At 41.4% G+C, this 21,544-nt stretch overlaps 1 protein-coding gene across 1 annotated transcript in view; it reads left to right on the plus strand.

Moving 5' to 3' along the window:
* Positions 1 to 21,544, plus strand: part of ptpra (protein tyrosine phosphatase receptor type A) — a 30,446-nt gene that overhangs the window by 970 nt on the left and 7,932 nt on the right. Inside the window, 14 exon segments of the mRNA XM_020647955.3 lie at positions 9,727 to 9,773; positions 10,018 to 10,099; positions 10,207 to 10,469; positions 10,471 to 10,690; positions 17,037 to 17,136; positions 17,539 to 17,612; positions 18,106 to 18,242; positions 19,494 to 19,584; positions 19,883 to 19,959; positions 20,066 to 20,102; positions 20,193 to 20,290; positions 20,701 to 20,820; positions 21,026 to 21,192; positions 21,291 to 21,426. Of these exon segments, the coding sequence (XP_020503611.2) occupies positions 9,753 to 9,773; positions 10,018 to 10,099; positions 10,207 to 10,469; positions 10,471 to 10,690; positions 17,037 to 17,136; positions 17,539 to 17,612; positions 18,106 to 18,242; positions 19,494 to 19,584; positions 19,883 to 19,959; positions 20,066 to 20,102; positions 20,193 to 20,290; positions 20,701 to 20,820; positions 21,026 to 21,192; positions 21,291 to 21,426 (1,623 nt within the window). The 5' untranslated portion in view covers positions 9,727 to 9,752.

Here is a 21,544-nt window from a genome sequence, read left to right on the forward strand (position 1 = left end):
TGGCTCACTGGAAAGTACACTTTATTGATCATCGCTTTGTTATTACACGTTCGGGGAGGGTGGGGAGCTGGCTGGGTGGGGGGGGGGCCCACAACAGGAATTAGGTCGCCCTAACATTAACATGTTGGGTCTGTCAAATCACAGCGGCTGCTTTGTGTTTCTGCTCTCTGACATGGAGACTCCAGAGTGTGTGCACCCCCCCCCCCACACACACACACACACACACACACACACACACACAAAACCTCTCCCAAAGTTTTCTGTAATGATTAATATTCTCCTCTCTTTGTGGGTGTAACCGAGCATACCATCTCAGTGTTGTGGGTGTTCAACTTCTTTAATGCATTACTTTTTCTGTCACTTGAAGTAATAATGATTTCTCAGCTCATTAAGACATAAAAGTATTTATTTAATGGGTTGTTTGTCACTGGAAATGTTGACGATCAGACTTAGGAACATCCATGAATGCAATTGTTGCTACCATTGTGTAAAAGACAGAGAAAAGAATCATGCAGGTTAAGGAAGCCTGAAATCAAATATACCTTAAGTCTCTTTACAACACACCTTCTACTTCAGAGGTCGCCTCGTCATGTCAGGAACACCCAAGTGCTAAAGGTAGGCCTATTGGTGATTGCTATAGCATACCACCCAATGCACCAGTCTTATACTATTATATACAAGCTCTCCACAAAAATATATTTTTTTCAGCTTTGATGGTATCAAACAACAACAACAGTGATTTTTCTATCTGAGAGTGTAAGGTTTGTCAAAGCTAGCAAAATGTCAGCAGTCTGTGTTTTTCCACCGATGTGTTTTGCAATCCTGTTTGTTATTTGGAAGGATGCTGAGTATCAGCTCATACTCATGTGTAGGTATTGGTTTTGGAATGGGATTACTGGTATTGTAAAATCTCTAGCATGTGCCTCCTCTCTCAGCGCTTCAGCATGCCTACCTTGACCTGCGCTCGTCAGGCCTGGACACGTCTTTCCCTTTCCTATCACGCTGCTCAAGATTCTCTCTCGTTGTCAAAGTCGGCCTCAGGAAAAGTCAGACCGTGTGAGGAGGGAAAATGCAGAGCTGTTATCATTCTGTCCATATCTTCTCCAACCTATTTTGAGAAAAAAAGAAGTTATTTCTGTGCTGGGATCCTGAAAGCATTTCCGCAAAGGAGATGAGTGATCCTCACACCACACTTTTCATCACTGGCCTAGTTTCTAAAAATACAACATAAAGTGTAGCATGAAATCGCCTTGAGGGAACTTTGCTTGAAGTTTTCGACGGGAGGATCTTTGAACTTACCGTCCGCATTGTGAAATGTCACAATTGCATTGTGCTGACACAATGTGAGGAGTTATCTCTGGAGGTGGGGCAGGAGGTGTATTTTTGTTTCCTTCTGTGTTCTGACACATTTTGGTGTGAAAGAGGTCTAACAGGATCCGCACCAACTACATTTAAAGTATTATGAGGCATTATGGAGCCTGATTTCTGACATGTTTAATATGTCATTCAACCCTAATGATTTCAACACACAGGAAATGAACCTGTGTGATGATGACTAACCAATCATAAATCATAACCCTGAGAGTCATCCAGCTATTTCCTGTCCCTCTGCAGATGTTGGCTATTAAGTAATCCCCTCAAACGGTTAAATAAATGATTGTTTTACACCCTCCTGATGTGGGCTGTTTGATGTTTGTGGTTCACAACGACTGTGATGGATTTAGCTAGCAGTCTATTTAATAATATATTTTATTCATTACACACTTTACATTTTGAGCAAAACCCAAAAAGGCTATTTCTGTTAGTGGACTTCAAAAACTCAGTTGTTAAGGTGTATTTTCGATGCAGAGAAGTTTCTTCTGAACATTGCTTATGCTCAGTCTTGACCCAGGTCGGTTAAAATGCATCATTTGTTTTGATGGTAGCACGGGGGGGGGGGGGGATAATGGCAATACATGTTAGAGTTGTGGATAAAAGGGAGGTGAGGTTGTTTTAACTATGGGTTTTCAAGACTCGTTCACATAAAGGATTATATAGGCTGTGCCTCTGGTCTTAAATTAAAGCTAAATAAATCACTTCACTGGTAGTATGTTTTTGCAGTGGTGACAGCTCTGTCAGTGTGAAAACGTTTTTACTGCTTTTTGTATTTAAATTCTTTTTTTTTTTTTTCAGATGAATGAAAACCAGAAAGACTGAGTAAAAACTCTTTGTGGTGTACTTATACTATTGTCATGCACTCAAGTTTCCCTTCAAGAGGAAACTTTGATGTCCGTCTTTAAACAATGCCTCTACAGTGCAGGTTAAATTTAGGTTTGATTCAGAACCAGTCGAGAGCCTCACTTTAGAAATATTTATATTTGCCCTTGGCATCGGCCTTCACACCAGCAAGATCTTTCAGAATTCACTGCTCAGGAAAAGTTGTCCAAAGAACATGTTTGCACGGTTGTGCAGTGCAGTCTTTGAATGCATCAAGATGAAACTGGGAGTAGTGCGGGTTAGGAGAAGCTCTGACGGGACTGCTGTGAAGTCTCAGAAGATGACTTCCTTATCTGTGAGAGGAAAAGGAGGGGACAAGGGAAGCAGGATGGTCACTTCAGATATGAGAAACCTTCATTCATCCAGGGCTGGATGTCATTCAAATGATGTAACCTGACGGAGGAATGTACAAAGTGTTTACTCAAGAACGCTACTGAGGCACAAATGTGTGCTTTATCTGTTTTAACTCATGTATTTCAATTTTTTTGAGGTTCTCGCTCTACTCCTCAACATCCGTTATTATTATTATTATTATGTCTACAATGAGGATCTTATACCTGCTACTTTCATGTTATTTAAGAGTCTGATTACTTTGCAGATTAAGAAATCATAGAAACATCTGAAGAGGTAATATCATCATCTTCAGTGTACTGTATACAAAATGACATGCAAGAAAATGCTTCATACACCTTTTTTTTTCTGAGAATTAGCATTAGCACGACTTCTTTGTTGGGTCCTTTGGTTTCCGGGTTTACAAAAGAAAGTTAACATAAATGTTTAATAGGCCCTGAACTTCAGCGGCACTTAAAGTCTTAAAATGTCCAAGTTAAGTTTGAGTCAGAATATACGCTGAAAAGACTGGAAACCACCTGACCTGATTGAATGTGGTTGATATTTGGTGCCACAGGCAGTTTTTTTTTGGTTGCTGCCCAAAAAAAAAAAAACGTATTGAGCTTCGCTGTCCTGCCTTATAGTTTCATACTGGATGTGAAAATCAGTGTTAACGTTTTTTTAAAGGCAGAAGTGATAGTGACTCTGGTTTCACTTTGGCCGATGTGCTGGCCGTTTGGCCCCCGCACCACACATGCTTCAAGGTCACAGTGGCTTCTGTGGGGAGGCCATACTTTGCGCCTCCACATCCTCTCTGTGTGCAATGTGGGAAGGCTTGAGAGGGCCCTGGCACGCTCTGTGAGAAACCCCACAACGAAGCAGACGCAGAACAGTGCAGAGCTTCACTGGACTCACCGCTTTCACTCATTGAAACAAGTGTGTTTTTTTGATCCTTTCAGCCCAGTGGAACCAAATCATCATTACAGGCTTAATAACAGACACGGCGGTCACTCTCTCCCGTATGATTAGCCAGAATACTAATCCCATGCTTCTCTTCATCTTTTCATCAACTCACCATCTTATGAATGAAGCCAACAAGGACAAAAACCACAGCGGCAGGGAGTAGTATCCCTCAGAAAGGGAAGTCCAGAGGATTGTGGCTGTTGTATGTGGCACTGGGGACATATAATCTGTGGTCTGTTGCAAAGCAAGAGTCCTAGCGGCCTGGGTTAGACCTGCTGCAGCTTCCCATGAAGAGAAGCATTCACAGTATTTCTGTTGCCCCAGACACACACACACACACCCCCACCCCTAAGACATAGAAACAGTATTAATATGCCATGAATGGAGACAGACAGACGAGCATTATCAGGCGTTGCAGTGGCTCAAAGAGCAGGATGCCTCGTAGTAAGCCAGAGGGAAACATTTCTCTGCATGAATGGCGAAAGTCCCCTTGACCACCACCTCTGGTGTCATGTCAGCCTGGCCTGCAGGGGTTTGTGTCTGTTGGGTTTCCAGCTCACTTGCTCGCCTTAGGGATGGCTGCTATGAATAATTAATGACATTTGTTGGTTTTGAAAATAAAAATAAACACAGAGGAGACCTCAAGCTCTTGTAGTAATGAGCTGGATCTAAAAAGAACGTATAACAAACGGAATAAGATGCTGAAACTATAAAAGCTAAGGCTGAAAGGCTTTATTATGGTCTTCAATTTTTTGAAAAGTCAATCTTCGTCTTCAGTCATTCATTATTTCATGTTTTGGCAGGTAGAAAAGATACTTATTTCACCTGAGGTCGAGGCAAAAGGATTGCTTTGAGAACCACAGACTTTAGTGGGAGTTCTCCGTATTAATTAAAGGACTACCTTGCATTGATCTAACGTCTTGGCCTTTGGTTGTCATGGAAATATAATTGGACTTCCTTTATAGTCTACCTATAAGTGTTCCTTTCACCGTGTGAATGAAATGGCATGGGAACAGCCCAGCCCTTTCACCACTGTGTGATTGCACTCCTATGAGGTCTGCAGTTGGCCACAGGCACAGAAGTAACTGTCTTCGTCTTCACTGCTTGGGCTAACCACTTTCATGCACGTTAAGCAGCGAGTTCTGCACAATGGTGGTGACTCAAAAGCCTGTCTTTCGTGACTTAATATGTATATTTAAATTTTCCGTGATGAATTTCTGTACATTCATATTCTTGATCACATTTATTTTATTGGTTGTATTCTGGAAATGTTTGGAAAATGGGTTTCCTTAGCAATGCTGATTTCAAAATCTGAATAATTTTAGAATCTTTAAACAGCATTCTAGTCCAGTGGAAACATCTCTCTGTCTTGTGAATGCCCAAGAGTCTCAAAGACATGGGCGGTTCAAGGCAGGGGCCAACAGGGGCCAGCGCCCCCGTAACACTGAGATTGGTCCCCCCTGTGGCCACCCCTCCAAAAGGAAGAACCCCCCTAATAACACATACTCAACAACCAGACTCTCAATCTAGTATTAAATTAAGAAACAAATAAATCATGGTATTTTGTGTTGTGGTATTTAATGATGTGCGCTATTATTTGGCATAATATATTTTAATCTATATTTAATGTTCCCCTCTGACAACAACTGGCCCCAGTTTGGCCCCCTCATCAAAAGTGGTCTAGAAACGCCACTGCTCAAAGAGACACTGATTACCAAAGTGAACCTGCTTTATTCAGTGTTTTTTTTCACAGGTTTTAATTCCTGATTCGTTTGGTTTTGAGATGAGACCTATGCTGTAAGTTCCACTATCAGTCAAAAGTTTGTGAAGATGAAAATTGACAAACTACTTTCAAACAAGTAGAATGCCTCAAATATTCTAATCGAATGTGCAAATTGAGATCTGACTCATTTTATATGATTTCCATGCACTCCACCTCCATTTTAAGCAAATCAGGAACTCTGACGAGATACATACGATCTAAAGTGAGAAATGTTCCTGATGTAGATCAAGAGATATGTGATCAGAGAAAGTTATAGTTATAGCAAGAGTTTGAGTGTGTTCAGGGGAAGTCAGAGTCGGATGGATCTGAACACCAGCAGTCATATTTGATTCTCTTCAGAAAGAAGCAAGTGTCTGGTCTGGTCACATCTGTGTACTTCTTATTCCCTCCAGTCAAAAGATTAGATTTTTCTTGATTGTTTCCTGTCACAGTCTTCGGAAAGCTGTTACAGTTTTACACTTTGCCATCGGGCAGCTCATCCCATTGGTGACTAGGGCTGGGAATCTTTGGGTGTCTCCAGATTCAATTTCAACTCTTGGGGTCACGATTCCATTCAGTCTAATGTCGATGAGTCTGGATTCATGGATTCATGGATCCATGGATTCGAAGACTATTTTTGAATTAGTACATAATTCAGGATCTACTCCAGTCGTCTGTGAGACTGGATGAATTTCTTGCTGCTCTATTTGGCATTCCACTGAGTGAAAGAGCTAGCTTTAGCACTGAGCAGAGAGTGACTGATTAGCCCCCCCCCCCCCAGTTCTTTTGGGGATTTTTCCAAAGTTATGAATCTATTTAAAATCTCACAAGATAAGAATCTTATTTTTTTACATAAATCGATTTGTTTACTCCCACCACTGGTGACTGCTTTAAAAGGCTTCCTCTATGTGCTCCACTTTGTCTGAAAAATATTCACATGGTTGCACAAGAGACGCACAAAGTCAGGAGAGCACAAGCTGCACGACTACCTTTTAGTTCATCCACTAATAGATGGGCATGTACTGTACATGTTTCCTCCGCAGGGAATGGCGTGATGAAACTGTTGGCAAGGTATTTACTCTCCTCTTTTTTCACATTTGGCTTTATCGCTGCGCCAAGGTGAAGGCTGAATTGAAAGGAAAGGGAAGAACAACGTGAAAGTGCTTCATCAGTTATATCTGCGGATGGAACATGAGAGTAAATCAATAACTGTAGTAGTGAGCCATTTCTGTGTTATTTTGATGAGATGCTCTTTTAGCAAAGGTGAAACTATGATTAACTGTTCAGTGAGAAAATGTGCATTAGCCATTGAAGGAACATGTTTAGAGCCTAGCTACGAATATTAATGCGTGATTGACTGAATGTTAATATCCTGTGTCATAATGTAGAACATACGACCCAGTGGTGTACTCCATGTTGAAGTGTGAATCACATAAAGTTAGAACCACCCATTGTATCTTTTTAATAGAGAGCCCTGACAGCACTAAACCTAAAAGTGGCACAAATAGAAGCACTTGCCCACTACCTCTTAAATTAATAATGTCCTCTACCAACACATACGTCTGTTGAATAAAGAATTGCCTGCATTTAGACACACACACACACACACACACACACACACACACACACACACACACACACTAAAGACTGCTGCCTCTCAGGAGGCTAAAACACATAAAGAAGCATCTCCAGGGAGTTGTAGTCTTGGGTTCACCGTCTCCAGATAAAAACCTCTCGGGCTCCTGCAGCATCTGTGAAACGAAGGTCAGCAAAAGGACCAGCTTGTCTCACTTACACCTACCAACACAGTGACACGTCATCCAGCCTCCCTGGATGGTACACAGAAAGCAATGAGTCATGCTTCATTAAGAGAAGAATATTAATAATATAGCTCGCTGGTGTGAGCATACCCATTTGTGACCTTGGTGGATCCATGGAATTGAAGCTAACACATGTATAAAGGATAGTTTTAATCAACAAACTTGTCCATAAACACTGAGTCACTCGTGTAATAATAAAGCTCTTAGTACTGTTAGGGGAGGATAGATAGTGGTGGAGGGGGGTCGTGATGGGCTTTTTGAGCTTGAAAGGAAGCAACATGGATCCTACATGGACCAACTGTAGGTACATCGAGATGCAGCACAACAACACACACACGTTTTCTTTGTTCCCACCTGTCACTTGATAAAATTGAATTATCTGACACTTTATTAATTTAAAATGAATTAAGGACATAAAAGCAATATACAACTGGGGTAGGTGCCAATGATATATAAAAAAAAATAGTTTGTCTCAATTCTCAAACTTTATTAGCTGCATTGACAACATGATTGACAAAAAATTATTAGGAAACATTTTTCGGAATAATTGGAGCATAGTTACATTTCTTAAAGGTAGAGTCAGTAGAACAACACAACATTCAAACTGGGCTAATTGCCGCCTGACATGCACACCCACTACAGGACTTAGCGTATATACGTTTACTGCTTGTACCTACACTGCATGCTGTCTGAGAATAGGCCTATTACATTTGTCTTAATGGAAAAGCAGATCGTTTTAGCAACCTAGCAAAAGCTAACTGCACGTGTTTGGAACCTGCCTGTCCAACAGAAAGCAGGCCAACTCTGCGTCTGATGGTAAAAGCTAACCCGGGGTTCACCCTCATTGCAGAACGAGCGTTATCCGTGTGGTGTTTCTCTTCACTGTGATTATATTTTCTCTTCTTTCTCACTACATCCACTTGACCAATATTTGCCGGTTCGAATGGGGTCCAATCTCTGAAACGTTTTCACTCCCAAACTCACCTTCACACTGTCATTGGCTGGGAAGACTATGTTTTATTTTTTTTACAAAAGAGCTACTGACTCTATATTTAACACAAAACAAAAATAATGCAGTTTCCAGTTTCTCCCTCTAGAATATTTCCTGGTGTCATTAGTCATGCATGATATCATTGAATATCTGTTGGTTGCAGTAAACAAGGAGTTTAAAGATGAGTTCTGGAAAAACCAAGGTCAAAACTTTTGACCATGCTTACCAAAGGGACCACATGATTTATTTCCTTTTATTGAAGAAATAATGAGCAGATCGATCCGTGAAAAAACAATTGTCAGTCGCAGCCCTGAAGTCAGTTTCATTCAGCTGTAAGATGAAATAAATTCTCTTGCTTTGTATAAAAATATTATGACGCTCCTAGTAAAGTCTGCCTAAATATTCTTGTTGAGTTTCGACGTTGTCCGTGTTTCTGAATACACACATTGTCTTTTTTGGAAGCAGGCATTCAGTGGCTTAATGGAGGGATGGATGAGGGAAAGGGAGAGAGGGATTGCAACAATTGGATTTGTAGGTTAATAGCATCCTCATTGACAACATAACTTGCTCATCATGCCCCATTTCAGGCTGCAGTCAGAGCCAAACAGCGCTGCGCTAAAATCCAGAATGTAAGCACTGCAGTGAATGAGCTCGGTTCAAAACACCAGATGATTGGCAACTGGCACTATTAAAGCTTTCAGCGCCCAATTTATCCTCTGCCCACTGATGCAATAATCCCTGATGTAAAGCATCAGTTAGTGTGCTGGAGCGCTGCAGCGCTTGGCTTCGCACAGCACTGAAGTATCTCTTTGAGCACAGCCAGACAGGCTGGATTATTTCAGGGTCGAGACCATGGGATTAGGTCCAGGGATTATCACAGCTCAGTCAGGGAGACAACAGCCTTGTTGGCCTCTGGGATTATACAGAAGACTGAGAGTGGGCCGGAGCGACCACCCGTCCTCCGTCATGCTTTCTCCAAGTCTCTCTATCCTCCTCTCACTCATCCCCATGTCAGTGGGTGCTAAGTGCTGATTCACTGAAGGAATGTAAATGTGACACTAATTCTGTTTTGGTCATGCTCTGGATAATGAATGCATCAAATGTTCTGTTGGCATAAAAAATGAAGATGAAGCCCTGTGTTGAAGAAAATGTGAAAGCTTGGTGGTGTGGTGTAATCCCATGTAACAATATTTAAACGTCTTTCTGTAGTATCTTTTTTTAATCCAATTTAAAAATTGTCATGAAAACAGTAATCTGAACAAGTCAATTTAGTAAAAATGTAACCCTACCGTGATTATGTGGAGATGGCATCATTATTAATGGAAGTTGCCAAGTGTCTACATGGGATTCTTTTTTAGGTAAAATGCCGCAAAATCAGTATTCAGTTATCTTTAAAGTAGTTTGTGTGACTCAACCCCATATCCAGTATCTGTGTGAGTGTTTCAAAGAAATGCTGTCCTGCTTTACTCCTCCTGAAGCTGATCTTGCAAAACCATTTTGTAAGGAGCTAGTTCTCGTGAATAAATTCAATCATTTCTGTTGAAGCACGAGACAGTAAAGAAAGTCCCAGAGTGAGTAAAAGTGTCCTTTTGTTTGCTTTCTAGGACCAAGCTTTGCGAATGAGTGATTGATGCCAACTTCGCTTCTTCAGGTAAACGGCAATACACATACAAAGGAAGTATTAACTTTAAAAAAAAAGAACATGTGGGATTAGCAGGATTGATGATTCATATAGATATGTTGGATTATGTAACCCCTTAAATCTTTAATCTCTACATCTTGATGATATAAAATCTTTGAGTTTAATAACTTGAGAAATGAGATTTAAGTTGTTTTTTTTTTGTTTGTTTTAAACTAATACCCTCCTGTCACTGCTGTGTGCTTCCTCCATGTAGGGCAGAATGGGTGTGTATCCCCTGCTCCTGCTGATCGGTCTAGCCCTCGGGGCGTCAGGCCAGGATGATGTCCCCATCACAAGTATGAACCAAGTCTTCAATTAAAGACACTTAATTATTCTCTTTCTTAAATTAAAACAGTCAACTTGTAAAATTGCACAAAACTTTGCTTTTATTTTCTCTCTCCAGGTCCTCCTAACATTACTGTGATTCCTACAGACCCCCCTGTGGCACCATCCCTCAACTTCACTCTCGCACCCACACAAGCCACCACCGGCCCACCCACAACTCTCAGCCCATCAGTCATCCCAGTGACCACAATGGTAGCAGCAGCAGCAGCAGCAGCAGCAGCAGCAGCAGCAGCAGCAACCACCACCACCACTACAAGCCCCGTTGTTGAGGAGGATGTTGAACCTGCAGGTCCCAATGCCACTGGACGGCTGTTACCAGCTGTCCCCCCCCCCACCTCAGGCACCGACCGATGCCTTTCAGGAACCACCGAGCTCCCAGACCCCCTCTCCTTTCAACCCAGCAGAAGGAGACAACAGGACCACGGCTCTCCCTCCAGGCACCCCAACTCCAGATACTTATAGTGATGAGGATATATTAACTGAGGAGACAGAGACCACCACAGAACCTCGGATGGAGTTCCCCTCCGACACCAGCCCACATGGTGAGTGTTTGTGTGAGAATACCTATTCTCTATTTACTTCTTTGTGAGGTTATTCAGGCTAAAACCACCTTTCTTCAGTCGGACAGAAACAAATCATACAAGAGAGAGGTACACCACCAGCTGTACACTGCAAAAGATCAGAATCCCATTGAGCAAGATGAGATGTTGTGTTGTGATTTGAGTGACTCATTGTATCTTAAATGGAAAAACACCCGCTTACTATTGTGTGAGTAATGTTATAACACTTTCTGCTAGAACATAAAACCCACACTGAATGTGAGAAATGAGTTTTCAAAATGTCTTCAGAGAAGTGTGTTTAAACGTCACGGCACTGTTCAGACCTTGTGTCTGTATCTCTTTTTACACCAACGTTCCGCAGCCATGCTTAACACGCCCCACTGTCACCACGCCTTTTGGCACTGAACAATGAACTGTACCATGGTGAAACATTAGTGTGTGATTTCACACAGGGTAACAGAAGAGGCACAACCTGTAAACAAACAGCACACACATACCATACATTCATACACAGATGCGCACACACACACACACACACACACACACACACACACACACACACACACACACACACACACACACACACACACACACACACACACACACACACACACACACACACACGCTGTTCTGTCTGCAGTGTGGTTTTGAAGTTTCGCCCCTTTACCCAGCTGTTACTATCTGGGATGCCGGGTAAGTGACATTGCATTGTAACAGTAGTGTCTTGAACAACCAATTTCTGCTAAGTATGTCAATGCGGGTTCTTCGGATTTTATTTTTTGTTCTTTAAAAAAACCCAATATGTTGGAACTTGTTTTTTAAGGTGTCTGAGAGCAACTGTGGTGTCATAACACATAGTGCTGTTACGCCTTCCCCAACATGCATTTGTTTGCGTCATTAGTAGTTGAACAACCTTGTCAACCGGCAAGGTACAGTAATATCACCAGATATTGCGCTAATGTGACTCAGCCAGCGTCTACAGCCCGTTGTTTGCGAACTGCATTTGGGAGTATGTGGATGTGTAAGCAACTGTTACCATGGTAACTATTGGCCGTGGCTAAATGGCTACCCTGCAGAGGGTCATTTGTGACATGCTAGAGGTAGCTTTGTAAGGTAAGTCTTAAGCTAAGTTAAAGATTGACAAGGAAAGAGACAAGCTTTTTGGATGTTTGTTTTTTTAAATTTGTGTGCAAACCTTTGATATAATTGGATCATATGACTGCTGCTAAACATGAGAAAACGATGATACTAATAACAATAGAACTTTATGTCCCAATCTGTTAGGAGTAATAACACTGCTAAAGTTACATACTCCAGTAAACTGGCAATCGGCCATGCTGTGGACTTGGGAGAGACGCCATTCTCCACGTTGAAACATATGGTGCTATTAAATCAAACTTTCAAACTACTATTTTAAGTTACATATTACTGCTAAATATACAGCACTATGAGGGAATCCTAACCCAAAAACAAGCTGAGCACCTAACAAAGAAGTTTAGCATAGCACATTAGCATAATGTTAGCTAATAGATGATATTAGATGTAAGGCTGATATAAATAGTTTTTGTGGTGGGATTCCAAGGAAGCAGTACTCTGAACAAGACAAGGGAGCGCACAATCTCCAAGGAAGATATATGGTTAGTAACTTAAATGGTACATGAAAAATGACAGATAGTTACATGTAGTGATAAGATGTGAATGCAGAGTACTCTTAAAAGTACACAGTACAATCTGGGAACCTGACTGCTAGATGACTCCAAAGGAGAAGGGCCTGATAACCGATGGCTCTACCTCCTTTAATACATTTAGACACTGTAGGTACCTTGAGCAGGCCTGCATTCTGGGAGCATAATGTTCTCGAAGGGTTATACGGCACTATTAGCTCTTTAAGATAAGATGTGCCTCGCCATTTAAGGAAGAATATGCAACTTTTTGATCCAGCAGATGTCGCCCTTGAGCACCAGCATGAAACCAAAACAACTGGCGCTGCATTGTTGTGTTAGCATGCTAATGCTAGCGATCTTTATTATGCTCGTATCTTCACACTGCATGTAAATTTACCTGAAATGAGCGTGATCTAGAAACACAGTTAAGCAGTGAGTACAGTATGTTATTCTTCTTTTCTCTAGTCCCTCAATTAAACAACTTTTATACACGAGGGGAGGAGTCAGCCGGCCGTCCCGTCCATGTAAACACGCTGTAGATACGACTCAGAAACCTTGGAAAACATCACAGACAGTGGGACTCGGGTGTTACACCCATTGTAGACAGTCATGACTCACAGAGTTATTTTCAGAGGATATACTTGATTTCTGCTACATTCAAGTGTGAAAAATCACGTATTCTTCCCTAAGAGCTTTTAGGTTAGAAAAGGGATTTTAAGTTCTATTCTACATAATGTAGAGAAGACAATACAGGAGTAATGTGGGCCCCTTATATAGTTCTAGTCTGTCCACGAGCTGCAGCATTTTGGACCAGCTGAAGAGTCTTTAGAGACTTACTAGGGGAGCCTTATACAAGAGAATTACAATAATCCGACCTGGAGGTAACAAATGCATGAACTAGTTGCTCTGCATTGTTTTGCGACAGGTAATATCTGATTTTAGAAATATTCCAAAGGTGAAAATAGGCTGTCCTTGTTTTATTTAGGAGTTGAATCACATTTCTTTATCAAATAGAACTCCCAGATTCCTAACAGTGGTGCCGTATGCCAGGCTGAAGCCATCTAGAACAGTTATAACATTTGAAAAAGTATCTCTCAGGTGTTTAGGGCTGAGCAGACTCTAGTCCGAGTTGAGTAGTAACATTTGAGGTGATCCAGGTTCTTATAACCTTAATGTGTGCTTCTAGTTTAAATGATTTGATAAATGAAAGCTATAAAAAAATAGCAATTAGGATGCAAGGAACTTTGTATGATTTAACTGTGGTTCTCCTCTTTCAGACTGCCAGAGAAATAATACCACTTGTGTCTTTTAAGTGTATATTCAATATGCAGCAAAAGGCCTCATCATTCAGATCCCCTCTGACCCCACTATAACTAACCCTCCACCCCCAGTATTTGGCTTGCATGATGATGCCCCTGTCTCCAATAGTGGACATTTTGGTCATTTAGTCATAATGATAAACAAGAATTTGTCCAACAAATGACATCTGCTGCCCAAAACATAAAAAAAACACTTGATGAGACACAATGGAAAAACAGCTACTGGCATCGTTGCACGACACGTTATTTACAGATTGTCTGTCAACAGGGTGAGTATTGGCCGTGGAACGGCTGCATCCTGGAGGGAATAGAGAAGCACCGGTCTTTTAAACACCAAACTGCTGTTTGTGTTTTTACCAATACTTTCTTTACCTATAATAAAAGAAATGGTGTAAAATGTGTCTTGGAGGAACATTGTATATTGTTGTTTACTTTTTCCATCTGATAATTGATCTGATTTATTTGTTATTTTGTGCTGCATTAAATATAAGACTTGACATTGGCAGCTAAAATACAAATAGCTGCTCTGTAGGCTATTGTTTGGGAGAATAGGAAACAAGTCAAGGCTGATATAAAATCTCATTGGATTGGTGAATTATGAATTCTCTAACATCTGACGCAGCCTTTTAGTCTGTAACGTTATTAACAACTGCAGTGGTTCTCTTTTGCTCTCATTTGATTTTGTTCTTTAGTAAAATTGTGGAAAGAATAGAAATAGCCTGATTAACTCTCTGTATCTGTTCAGTACATTGTTTCAGTTTCATACTTCAAAAGTTGTTTGACACAGTTGTATACATATCAGCTGCTAGAGGCTTCCCCTCGCGCCCACTTTAAAGGTCATTTGGCGATAATGTTTGCTTATCTGTTTCTCCTGGATGATGTTTGCAATCCTCACAGACTCTAAATACATTGTGTTTGCATGCAGACCTGTATTTAAGATTTGGTAAATGGTTAGTGAGCTTGTATTGCACATTTGTCATCAGTTAATCCAAGACACGTTAGAAGTTGACAAAGAGAATCTGTATGTGACAGGAAAGCAAAGCTCCGTGACTCCTGCATGTCATTACCATCACACTCTGGTGATGGACTGTAGAACCACTTTAAGAGTATCAGGGTGTTTTTGAGGTGTTCCATTTGGATGTGGGTTATTCATGAAGGCTGCAAAAACAGCAGCAAACAGATAGAAAGAGCAAGTAAGTATTCTGGTCAAGAGTTGACCTTTAATATTTTAGATCGTCGAACACTCCTCTGCTCTTAGACTCCATTGTAGCAGTGCTGGAAATAGCAGCTGCACTTGACCTGTCATCCAGGCAGACACTACCCAAAGTGATGAGGGTTGATTTCTATGCATCTTTGTAATGCATGTATGCCTATGTTCAGGCTTCATGCTAAAACTGGAGAAAACCTTGGAATTTGAAGTTATTTACTCAAAAAGATCTATTTCTTAGTTTTGTGTTTGTAGACTGGCCCTTCTAGTCACATCCTTCTCTTTGAAACATGACTCCTCCCACCCTTTTCTTTGCCATTAATTATTCATATTGCATGATTATAGAGAAATGCACATATCACTATCAGATGTCACTAATTGATTTTGAAGGATTTTTTTTTTGCTATAGACCATAAAAAACTGCATTCAATCATCCTGCAGCAGATGCAGCAAAAGTTTTGGTTCAAAAACTCTTCAAGAATCGATTTGAGGACGTGATGGGAAGCCGTACAAGTTCAGAGAACTGTTTAACCTTCCTAGTCATAATAGATGTGCCTGCTCGACTATATAGCATGTCCATTATATAACAATCACTTTGGGTTGGCAGGCGTTATGTAATTGCTCTATTGTCTCTCCCTTCTGGCCGTCTGCGAGCCGCGTGTTAAAGGCTGTGAGCGCTTCTAGATGGCATCAGATCCTTCCAGGCTGGGTCAGCTCCACATGATACCCACAGCCTGTTGTGCTCCTGCTCCCTCCATTCAATGTACACTTTGTCTAAGGAGGAATGCCAGAATAAAGTCCTGGGAAACTGCAAGTGAAAATGCAAACATACAAGTGGGCAGTGTTCCAAACTACTTCTTCCAGAAAGTGCATGTGAAGCAAGCAACATTATGTCGAGCGATGTTAAGAGCTTTCTTGAATTCTGAGTCGAACCCGTGTAACAGCTGATTTTGTCATTCTATTGTCACGGCGACCATACGGTTTTCTAGAAAAAACCTCTTCTTTTGTTGTGGCCGAATGTGTCTTATTGACCAGTCATCAGCACACAATTGGTAGCCAGTTTTTTTTTTTTTTTGTACACCACCCTCCTGTTGTTCAGGAAAATCTCATGTCTTTTGTGTTAGCCGTGCCAGTGAAAGGTCACCAGGAAGACTATAGGATCACATGTAACCAGTAACTCAGGTGCATGGTGGGAACATGTTCAAATTGGTCAGCCATTGTAGTCTCCACGAGGCATCATGAACAATAGGTTACTTGGTCCATGTAATATCTTATCTGTAATGTTAAGCCTTTTCCCAGTAGCGTCACAGTAGGCTCACGTGCTTTCTTCTTCATAACATGGAGAGAGCATTTCACATTTACACTCTTAATAATTCAGATAGAACTCACATCAAGCATCTTTAAAGTTTCTGGTTTTTGAATGCCATCTTCGTTTCTGTGCCGCCGCCTCAGATTTACAGAAGCCGAGGGTCGACACGCTCGCTTAAACTGTGATTTATCTGCTCCCTCCAAAGGAAAGCCTGTTGCAGCTCTCCATATTTATTAGTGTTTTACATTAACATGGATAACGATTTTTGAAGAGGAAAGATGCAAGCTGGTGTTGAAAGAGGCAGAGGACACTTTACGACCTTGGCTTATATATTGAACCCACATTCTGGCATGTTAACGGGCTAAAAATCTTGTTTTTATACAAAAAAAAACAGAAGTATATGAACATTTACAGACACACGATATCTAGGAAGGCTTTACCTGAAGTTATGTTAGCTTAGCATAGCTTAGCTTGCATTAAAAGTGAGTGTTATAATTAAAGCTCACTATTTACTGTCTTGTTCTATACCAATAGAAAGTATTTGATTTGGTTTAGATTCATAGTTGTGGTTATTTACTGGACTACTTGTGTGCATACAGTAGTAACTGCCTTTAAGTTGTTTTTTTATATATCAATCACTTTTAACATATAACACCCAAAGCTTGTATGAAGCCATCTCATTTGAGAAGAATTTGGTCATGGCAATGGTCATTTGCATCCATTTCAAACCAAGCCTAACACATCTGAATTTTGGAGACACATTTTTTAACGAAACAATCAAATTTAAGGTACAAGACATTAATTCTGCCTCTCCTCTCCGTCTCTGTAGACAACAACCCGTCTGATGACATGCCGATCATAGCTGTCATGGTGGCCCTGTCCTCCTTGCTGGTCATTATCTTCATCATCATTATCCTCTACATGCTCAGGTGGGTGAAGTATAGTTGATGTTACACTCGACACACTGGCTGGAGAGACCTGAGGTGAAGGCCTAAGGTGAAGGCCTAAGGTGCTCCAGTTACCATGGCGACAACTGATTGGCATTCAGTTGTGAGGCTAAAGCAGTGTGGTTTTTTTTAATTTGTGTGTGTGTGTGTGTGTGTGTGTGTGTGTGTGTGTGTGTGTGTGTGTGTGTGTGTGTGTGTGTGTGTGTGTGTGTGTGTGTGTGTGTGTGTGTGTGTGTGTGTGTGTGTGTGTGTGTGTGTGTGTGTGTGTGTGTGTGTGTGTGTGTGTGTGTGTGTGTGTGTGTGTGTGTGTGTGTGTGTGTGTGTGTGTGTGTGTGTCTGTAGCCATGTATTGATAATGCTCTTTGATCTGTGTTTGATTGACAGGTTTAAAAAGTACAAGCAGGCAGGGAGCCATTCAAACTCCTTCCGGCTGACCAACGGGAGATCCGATGATACAGGTAAACACCCACACTTGCACTGGCCTGTGAGAGCTTGTGTGTTTTGAATGTGCTTTGTATGAGTCCACAAATCTGGCTGCACACTCACTGAGCACTCCATTGTTTATGTGTGGTATCAGCAAATTTGTACAGGCGGCTTGACCAAACTTGTAACTTTGGGTAGCTTATGATAAGACTTGATTGATCCACCTCCGCTGACCGATAACATTTCACTGGTTGACTGTTGCCAGAAGGCTTTTGTTCACTGTGATTACCTAACCTGCAGAGCTGCATTTCGCTCCCTCATATGTCACACAGCATTGAACGACATCGCCCTCTGGTGGCCAACTTTAGAGAAGTTTCCAAATCATGAAGTCAGACTAACTTGATTTATTAAATGACATGAAACTCTCCTTTTCTTGACCCCTTATCCCATGTCTTTATCTCCACCTGTCTCACCCCTCCTGTTCCTTCCCTCTTTTCCTCAACCCTCCCTTCCTACTTGCCGGCGCAGAACTCCAGAGCGTCCCGCTATTGGCCCGTTCGCCCAGCACAAACAGGAAGTACCCGCCTCTTCCTGTCGACAAGCTGGAGGAAGAAATGAACCGCCGCATGGCCGATGACAACAAGCTCTTCAGGGAGGAGTTTAATGTACGGCACACTCAAGCACACAACCTCTGATAACAGACAGAGTCTGATTTTCACCTTTAACACATATCGTTGAAACTTAGTCGGCTCCAAAAAGGATGTATTACAGTTGACAGGGGGTTGATTGGGAACTCATTCAAGGAAATAGAAATTGTGATGATTGTTTTGTTGAGGAATACAATGGTTGAAAATAGGTTAACAGTTGGTGTGTTGCTGATCTTTTGTGCATTTTGGTCACAAGGCCGACTCATCAACTTGGGACGGTTGAAAAATTAAAAGTGGTGAGAGTGCCGATAAACTAGTTAGCAGGCATAGAAGGCCGGCAGTCAAAAAGTAATAGAGTAACAGATGAAATGATTAGCTGAAGTTTAAGGACAAACCGCTTTCACATTTAACTAAAGTAACTGATGAAAGGCCAAAAGTTTACCACAGGTGGTTGAATACAAACCGCTCCAAATACATTTTGTATGTTCACTATCAAACACTGCACAGATAAAGGGGCTTTCTCAAACCTGTCCTTACACACTCACACTCCGACATTTACCCCTTCATTTAGATGGGGGGGTATTAATCGAGCAGCAAGCTTTGGGACAAACTCCCCTCGCTCGTACAGATACTTCATATAACCATGATTTTATGTCACTCAAAGAATAAGTTGTACATATAAAAAAAACATTAAGCAGACTCATTCAAATCATCCAGCTTCACCTACCTTCAAACTACATCTGTTGTAGCATTTCCTTATTTTCTTTTTTCTGTTCACCTTTTTCATTCCAATCTGATGTGTATTAGACAGTCCCTGTAAACATAGAGCACATCACAGTCAAATAGACATGCATACTATTAAATAAGAATCATTCATTAGATCCTGATCATATTGTAAAGTTTTTATTTTTACATCTTTACAATAATTCTATTTTAACCTTTATTTAAAGACGTTTTATGTACAGAAGAACAACATCAGGTTTTCAGTAAAAGCCGACATCGGTGTAGACTATTTGTGTGAGGGTTTAACCCCCTCTCACTCCACACTCAGAGGTCGTAGACGGCACTCCATGTGACCAACCCTCCGTGCGAGCAAACCAACGGAGTGGAAATGTGTAAGGAGAGGGTGAAGGGAGTGGTTTGAGAAAGTCCCAAATAATTGAAACAAACAGGAAGTTGTGTGTGAGGTCACACGCTGATGTCTCAATCTGATACATATCTGCTCTCACTGTTATTTAAATGTGCCTTGTTTTTCCTTTCTGTGTTCAGTCGCTGCCAGTCTGCCCCATCCAGGCATCATGTGACGCTGCCTCCAAGGAGGAGAATAAAGAAAAGAACAGATATGTCAACATCCTGCCATGTGAGCAACTACATAACCCCAGCACTGTGACACAAACTGTCACTAACAAAGCAGCATTCACAGTTACTGACTTCTTATCTGCTGTCTCAAGCTTTAAGAAACATTTATCAATACAATCAGAGTGTAAATCAGACAGCTGGAACTCAAAGAGAGTCTACAAAGATTTACTGATTTGTACTTTGGCGGTCATGAGGAAACCTCTTAACAGGCCATATGTAATTAGAATGACTCTCTTGATGTGCTCTTCTCTTTAATTCATTTATTGGTTTCTCTCTCTGTGTCCTGCTTCCTCTCTCAGATGATCACTCCAGGGTGCATCTTTCATCTCTGGAAGGAGTTCCCGACTCTGACTTCATCAACGCCTCCTTTATTAATGTTTGTACAAGTGCAGCATTTTTTCCCGACCCAAAAAAGTTTCTTCTGTATATTGCATCAACTTTTAATACGTCTTTTTTTTTCTTTTTTTTTTAATCTGTTGCAGGGTTACCAAGAGAAGAACAAATTCATCGCAGCTCAAGGTAAGGATTTTTCCTGCAGCAGAAAAAGATTTAATTACAATTTGATTTCTTGTCCTCCAAGTTTCTGTATCTGTAACCTCTGTCTGTCAGGGCCGAAGGAGGAAACGGTAAACGACTACTGGCGGATGATATGGGAGCAAAACACAGCAACCATTGTCATGGTGACCAATCTGAAGGAGAGGAAAGAGGTAGGAGAGCTGGAGGGATGATGCTGGGTGTGTTTGTAGACTTTGTTTACACAATCATACAATAGCTTCAAAGGAAACAGATGTTTTTATGTATAGAATAAACCGACATAAGTGAGGTGAATGGTTGGCTGGTTGGTTCAAGTTTCTTGAAGGGTACACTTATTACGCCTACATGTCGACCCCTTTGTGAAGGCCAGTGCAGGCAAGATTAGTCATCAAATCATGACTTCAGTATTTCACAACATCGTTCATCAATTGTCATTCTGTCATAGATGCAATATTATAAGATTTTAATATTACCCAATTTCTGTTTCTGCTATTTTCTCAAATGAAACGCATGTAGGATTCATTTCCTTTGTGTACACATCTTTACGTGTGTGCTAAATGTTCCATCACTCTCTGTGTTTTAGTGTAAGTGTGCCCAGTACTGGCCGGACCAGGGCTGTTGGACATACGGGAACATCCGCGTGTCTGTAGAGGACACAATGGTTCTAGTGGACTACACCATCCGCAAGTTTTGCATTCAACAGGTAAGATCTCATCAGTGAGGGTATCAGAGTATGAATATTTTATTCAGAGTAAACTTTTCTCTTTTAAGAGTGCACTCACACTAGCAAAGTTGTCCTGTACCGTGCTTAAGCAAACTTTGGTAATGTGTAATGCCTTAAATCAAAACAAAAGGTAACGTTTGTTGTGCTGTGGATTAGTGTTTGACCTTGTTAGTTCACTTCTCAGGTTGGAGACGTGTCTGGGAAGAAGCCTCAGAGACTCGTCACTCAGTTCCACTTCACCAGCTGGCCAGACTTCGGGGTGCCCTTCACACCGATCGGGATGCTCAAGTTCCTCAAGAAGGTCAAGAATTACAACCCTCAGTATGCCGGGCCAATCGTGGTCCACTGTAGGTAAGAGCATCAAAGCTATAACTCTCTGTTTTGCATAGTTAGTGTCTGGTTCCTTGACTGCCAGCTGCACATGACTCACAACATGTCTTTGTTTTCAGTGCAGGCGTGGGGAGGACAGGAACGTTCATCGTGATCGACGCCATGTTGGACATGATGATGTCTGAGAGGAAGGTGGACGTGTTTGGCTTCGTCACCAGGATCAGAGCCCAGCGCTGTCAAATGGTTCAGACTGATGTAGGCGCAGTGCTGACACACTCTGACACTAAATACCACTTTCTGTTCATCAGGGATGTGATTGGTCCCCATTTAACCAGAATTATGGATTTTCCAACTTGAAATGTAGAACCACAAG

This window comes from Labrus bergylta, chromosome 5 (genome assembly GCF_963930695.1).
Source record: "Labrus bergylta chromosome 5, fLabBer1.1, whole genome shotgun sequence".
NCBI classification, from domain to species: domain Eukaryota; kingdom Metazoa; phylum Chordata; class Actinopteri; order Labriformes; family Labridae; genus Labrus; species Labrus bergylta.